Here is a 6,891-nt window from a genome sequence, read left to right as displayed (position 1 = left end):
CTTTCCCTCTTCTCCAGCGTGTCTTCATTGTGTTCTCCTCCTCTCTTCCTCTTCTTTATTTTTCTACCAATATCTTTCAGCGCCTCGATGACTGGGTTCTATTGTCTATGCAAACTGTGGTGTACTCTTGATTTTGTGTTGAGTTTGTTGGTAAGGTTATAAAGCGCCAAGTTAGTAAAGGAATATGGGTTTACTGATGATGTTATTTTTAGTTATATATGTGTCAGGTGGAAGTATGTTAGTTTGTATGTCCTGGTCTTTATCGTCTCTTCCTCCTCCTCTTCGCTCTTTCCGTTTCTCTCCTACTGTTCTTTCTTTCCGTCTGTCTCCTCGTCTCCTCCAAGTCCTTTTCTTACATTTCTGTCTGATTCTAATTTTTGTTCTTCACCTCTTTTCACTCCTTCCCTCTTCTTAACGTTTGCATCTTCCTATCCTTCAACGTTTTTCTTCTCCTCCTCCTGCTCCATTCACCTTCTTCACCACCCCCCTGACGAAAAGCAAAGTTATTCCAATTAAGTGAATGAGATGCAACAACAACGTAAGTAATAGCTATCTCTCTCTCTCTCTCTCTCTCTCTCTCCCCTCTCTCTCTCTCTCTCTCTCTCTCTCTCTCTCTCTCTCTCTCTCTCTCTCTCTCTCTCTCTCTCTCTCTCTCCTCTCTCTCTCTCTCTCTGATATCATGCTGCCATTTATATCAGCAAGATAATCATGGGAGGAATAACTGCGAAAATGTTTGCCTCATTTTCAGAAACACATCATTCAATCTTTCACTGCGATAACCGTGACAGGAAAGTCGCTAATTGCATTGTTTTTGTCACAAAAGTCTATTCACTTTTCTCTCTCTTATACCCAGAATATCTCAACTGTGTTTAATCTCTTTAAACAGCACGCGGAAGTCATTTGCACCACCCTTTAAATATTTAGAAAATAAAACGTTTATTTCTGTTCTATAAGACAAAACTACACCTGTCTTTCATTGCTGGCTGGTAACTTAATCATAAGATAATGGATATTCTATTATCCGTCACCCCTCAGCTCCTGTGTTTCTAGATATTTTCGCCTTCCTTAACTTCACCTCCCTTCCCGTTAACTCTCACGAGCAGCACCTATGCACACTTTCCCCTTCCCCTCTCCTCACTTTTTTCAGTACTCACCTATCGACGGCAATTAGCAAGACGGAGAATATGGCCGCCTCCACCGCCAGGGCCATGAGCGCCTTGGACACTTGACACCACCAGAACTCCTCGTCCCCTCGGCCGACATCGTGGTCCCCGTCAGCACCTGTTGCAGTGGAGGGCGTCAACAGCGGCGTGAGGCCCCACAGGCGGAGAGCGTGGACCGGCACCACCACCACCGTTGACACCAAGTTGGCAGAGGTCAGGGACAACACGAACCTGCGGGTGGACAGACTTTTGTAGCCCAACCGGGATGTATAAAGGAAGTCATTCAATTAAAAGGAGCGCGCAAGAGGGTGGGGGAGATAAGAGGAGAGGGAGAATTAATGAGAATGGATTTTACTGAGTCGGAAGGAAAGACCCAGGAAAGACGAGGATGATTTTGACTGGACTTGTTAGGATTATGGAGGAGGAATCAGTGCAATGGAAGAATGAATCAAGTTATATGTCATTATGGAGAAGGAAAGACGCGAAAAAGAAAATGAGGATGATTATATTTTGACAGGACGTGTTAGAACTCTGGAAAATAATCCAACTGCAATAGAGAAACAAATCATCATCATCATGAAGAAGAAAATACACAAAAAAGCACGATTACATTTTGACAAGAAGTATCATAGCTCCGAAAAATAATGCTATAAGTAAAAAGATAAATAAATAAAGGAATTCGATAGCTTGACTAGAATAGCGATAGTTCTTAGGAAGTACTTGAGTTTCTTCCTTTCACTATTGAAGACTGAATGTTTGATCCAGGAACACAGCAGCTTACACCTCTTAATTGGCGTCTTTCTTCCCACACCAGACCAAAAATAGATAGGAGGAAAGAATAAAAACAAGTAAATATAGATGGACGGTGAAGAAAAACAGCTGAGCATCACACCAGGGAGTGCTGCTATAAAAGGCAAGACTCACACAGCGCAACTCAACGCAAAACAACGAAGACTCCCTGAAAGTTACGATGACTCCTTGTCTGATTCTTTCAGTGGTAGTGATCAGCTGCAGGGAGTGTATAAATAAATAAATACGTACATACACACATAGATAAACAGAGAAGACATATCACATTATTATTTTGTTTTAATTTTCAACATTTTAGAGTTTTTGACAGACAAACCGAATGGAGAAAAGTTTTGCAGCCTGGTATGGAAAAAGATAAGTGGGCAGGACAGGGAAGAAGCGATGATCTTTTTACGATTTTTTTTTATCTATTTATTTCTTATTTAAGCCGTAAGGAGTCTTGCCAAATGCACAGAAGTGGGAACAAAAGGGCCCAGTCAAAATGCCCCTCCCGGCAAGGAACCAATACAGGAGGGAAGTTCAAGAAGGTTGGCCACTTTAGTTTCGGGATACGCATCTTGATGCTTGTCATGTGAAACAGTTCAAGTGGTGGGGAGGTGATGATGATGGAGATAAAGGATCGTGATGATGACGACGATGATGATGATGAGTATATATGTGCAAGAAAATGTCAATATGGAAACTATGAGAGAGAGAGAGAGAGAGAGAGAGAGAGAGAGAGAGAGAGAGAGAGAGAGAGAGAGAGGAGAGAGAGAGAGAGAGAGAGAGAGAGAGAGAGAGCATGCTTTAACTTACATATTTCTATAGTAGCATTTTATTCACATTAGATCACCGTCAGGAAACACTATTTTTTTCTCAATATTTTGACAGAATTGTCGAATAATTTGTACTGGAAACAGACATTAATAGACGTAACATTTTGCACTCTACCTCCGGAAATAGAGGTTGAATGATTAAAAGAAAAACGATATATATGGGGAAGGATTACAAAAATACTTTTACCACGTAACAAATAAAAAAAAAATGAAAAAAAAGTCAACAAATATAGGGAGCATGAAAATAAATAAATAAATAAAAGCTCAGCATGCAACCAAAAATAAATTCACATGAGAGTTTTCATTAAAGTCTATACATATATTTCCATTAAGTGAGCCTGTTGTTTGTGTATTTGTTTGTTTTTTTGTTCATTCGTGTGTGTATCTTTTATAGCGTTCCTTTGTTTATTTACGCTCATGTGTGTGTGTGTGTGTGTGTGTGTGTGTGTGTGTGTGTGTGTGTGTGACCTACAAAATCAATCAGCACTAACCTGTCTGTACGTTCAAGAGTGGCAGAACTTTTTCTATTTTTATTCATATATATATATATATATATATATATATATATATATATATATATATATATATATATATATATATATATATATATATATATATATATATATATGTATATATATATAAATTAAGGTAGCGGAGTTATTAAAACGCAACGTCGAAAAAGTTGTTTTCGAGAAAACGGGATGCAAAGATGAGTCTCCGCGATGCCGCACTCCAACCCAACAGAATTTTTGAGGCTAATAAACGAGTTCTCTCTTGAGACGTTTGTTCCTCTTTTTTTTTTTTTTTATTAGTGGCCTGTCCATCCTGTTTTCCTTCTTGAAGCCCTTGTGAAGCATGGAGGTGTATGGCAGGCCGAGACAACGATGGAGATTGCTGGTGACACAACCACTAATGTATTCCATCGTCGCCACAGCTACTACGAAGTCGAGCTTTCGTTTTGTAGCTCTAAGGCGCTTCAGGTAGTCTAACCATATGCGGCTGTGGAAGGACTCATTTGGGTTCTGTGTGAGTCCCTGCAGACATCTTTTCATCATTTCTTCTGATGTAAGCCGAGTATACACTCTCTTCACTAATTCGAGCTGCTCAGGTGGGAGGGAGAAGAATATCTCAATCTCTCGATGGCTTGGTGGTGTTTCACCTTTTGCTACTGCAGTCTGGAAATTCGAATAAGTGTATGAAAAACCTCTTCTGCTTTTTAGCACTTTGAACGAGGAGCTAAGGTGATGGTGTTAATAGCATTTCGTCTGTTTCTCGCTGATTTTCATCTTTCCAGCAGCGTGCTCTTGTCTTGACAAAGGTCTCCTTCCTCTTCTTGAATAAGGCACTTGTTCTTGACATGATGAGGCCAAGGGTAAGTGTTTAGAAAAAGTGTTCGAAAAGTGCGATACAGCAATGTGCTACACTTCCTCTTGCTTGGAAGTTCCCACGGACACTGGTACTGGTAGGCGTAGGCCAGGCCCTGAGGCAGTGAGGGGACGCCAGCTGTTCAGAGAGATGCCGTGTTTCGCAAGATAGAAAATAAATAAATAAATAAATAAATAAAATTAAAATAAAAATTTAAAAATTCGGGGAAAAAACATGAAAATGTGCATGTTTCCTACACCTCAGAGTGGACTTTTTAGATGCCACCGCGAAGCACATGTCCCTTTAAATGTCCCCTATATGCTTTAAAAATGGCCGCGGAACATTAAAACTTTATCTTTGAAATACTGCCAGAACATTTGTTGATTTTTTTTTTGGAGCAAATATCTCATTTCACCATTTTGACAGAAAATGGGTCAAAAAGGTTGACATCCCTCCTTTAAGGAGATTGTAGGCAAGTAAGAGGGCTAAATATTAACCCTTTGACTGTGATACGAAACAATACCTCCAGAGGTAATACATGAAATCTTTTCAAGCATCTGCAAGAAAGAGGAGGACTAAAACGGAATAAATTTTACAATTTCTACCCAGTTTAAAGATAGGAGGTGGCTGTAGAACAAGTAAAGATGTTTCAGAGTGATCAGTAATTAAGGAAAAATGTACCAAGTACTAGTCAAAGGGTTAAAAGGAAAACCACAAAAGACAGTAGAAGTAAGTGTGTTATGTTACTTGACTACTGACTGCCTGTGCGTCTCCGTGATCCTATTCTTCAAGCTCTCTTTCATTTGCAACGTGTCTTTAATTGGTTCATTAATTCAAGCGCTTCTATTTCGAATTATATTTTCCCTACATTACGCCTCTGTGTGTCCATTTTATGCCTCCCTGTCTCTTTTTTTTTTTCTTTTTTTTTGTTCTCGCCTGTCTTATTTTTCTCTTCTTTACTCTTTCTTGTCTTATTCTTTCCTTCTTTATCCCTATATGGTTCATTCTTCTCTCTTTCATCTTTCTTATCTCATTCTTTCCTTTTCACCACTACTTGCTTCATTCTTCTCTCCTCACCTTGTCTCATTCTTTCCTTCTTGCCTTATTCCTTTCTAATCGTTTCTTGCCCCATCTTCTCCTACCTCATTCTTCTCTAACTCATCCTTCCCCCCCCTCATCCATTATCTCTCCTTGCCTGATCTCTATCTTCCCTTTACTTCCCTATCCCTCATTCCTATCTACTTCATCCTCCCTGTCTTATCATTCTCTCCCTCGTCTCTCTTCCTGCTTCATCCTCCCTAGCTCATCCCTTCTGGCATAATTTCTCGCCGCGCTTCTCCTCGCCGCCTCGTCTTGCACCTACTACACGGTGGAGAGTCGCGCAGATTTCATTTTAAAAAGCTACCCTGCTCGTTATCCCTGCAACACTAACAACTTCTCGAGGACTTGGAGCATCCGTCTCGCTTGCATCATAATTGACAGAGAACAGGCGAGAGAGAGAGAGAGAGAGAGAGAGAGAGAGAGAGAGAGAGAGAGAGAGAGAGAGAGAGAGAGAGAGAGAGAGAGAGAGAGAGAGAGAGAGAGAGAAGCAGCTCAAGACAAACTAATAGCATCACTGTTCATAATATCCCCATCAACAGAAATCCTTCTTATTATAAGCATCATAATTAGTCTCTTCCAATGGGTATTATGTGTTATGTAACTCAAGCTGTCCATGTCACCTTGAGTCATTCCTTAACACAAAGCTACAAATCCGCCTCGTGTCTACCTTACACATCTGCAGCAGAAGGCAGACATGAACCACCACTATCTTCCTCCGCACACTCGGCCAAGGTCACCAGTGCCTTCACCTTCCTCTTGCGGAGCTGCACCGTCTGCGTAGCGGCCATTATCCTCTCCTCTAATTTCACGTCCTTTCTCCCCACCAATCATTAATAACGGGGACGCAGTAATGGAAGGATAAGTAGCAGGGGTGCCAACGGGCGCGGCATTATTGCTGATTCCCAAGGTGAGATAAGGCGCATCCCTTCCTTCCCTTGGTCACTGTTCAGCTGGCAGGTCTGTGGGTGCCACTCGTATGTGTCCTGAACACATGGTTTCCTTCTGCGTTTGTGAGTTGCTGGGATTGTGAGTGTCGTTATTCCTGATGATGCAGGAAGTTGTTCTGCTTCCCTTCACAGTCCAGGAGTTCGTGTGTTTTTTCCTCTTTTCTTTTTTCGTACCTCATTAGTGTTCTTAGTTTTTTCTCCACTTCTAACTCTCCTTGATGTCTCTCCTCCGCTCCTCCATCCACCCTTCACTTTCTCGTTCCCATCCCAGGGCTGCCTGCTGCTCACAAGGATATAATAATTCTACGCGACGACATCTGCTGCCACCAAGGACTCAGTGTATCTTTCCACACTCCGGTCTACACTGGAAAATCAGGATACTTCGCAGCTTTCCAGGATAAACGGATATCTTATTATTGACCTTTGTACTAGGTAATTCTGCTTCTTCTTGTAGTGTGTTGAGCTGGTGGCCAAAGAAATACAGTCGTAAGGCAGTCAAGTTGATACATTAATAAAATAAACTGTACAAAGTAAATAAAGTGAAGTCGCCAGGAGCCGTGCGTCCTTGCCCGAGGCTGGCAGGACAGTGACTGCCGATGCTGCTAAGTGCCATGCTGGGGTGGTTGCTGCTCCGGCCCAGGTCACGGCCGGGGCTGGTGTCCGGAGACAAAGGGATGAGGGTTGACCTCA

At 41.6% G+C, this 6,891-nt stretch overlaps 1 protein-coding gene across 1 annotated transcript in view; it reads right to left on the bottom strand.

Moving 5' to 3' along the window:
• The window catches only part of LOC135105781 (beta-1 adrenergic receptor-like), a 141,419-nt gene that overhangs the window by 34,528 nt on the left and 100,000 nt on the right, over nucleotides 1-6,891 (bottom strand). Inside the window, exon 3 of the mRNA XM_064014259.1 lies at nucleotides 1,155-1,394. Coding sequence (XP_063870329.1) covers nucleotides 1,155-1,394 — 240 coding nt within the window. The remainder of the gene's footprint in view (nucleotides 1-1,154; nucleotides 1,395-6,891) is intronic.

The sequence above is a fragment of the Scylla paramamosain genome, chromosome 12 (assembly GCF_035594125.1).
Source record: "Scylla paramamosain isolate STU-SP2022 chromosome 12, ASM3559412v1, whole genome shotgun sequence".
Classification (NCBI taxonomy): domain Eukaryota; kingdom Metazoa; phylum Arthropoda; class Malacostraca; order Decapoda; family Portunidae; genus Scylla; species Scylla paramamosain.
This window is presented reverse-complemented; position numbering and strand designations above follow the sequence as displayed.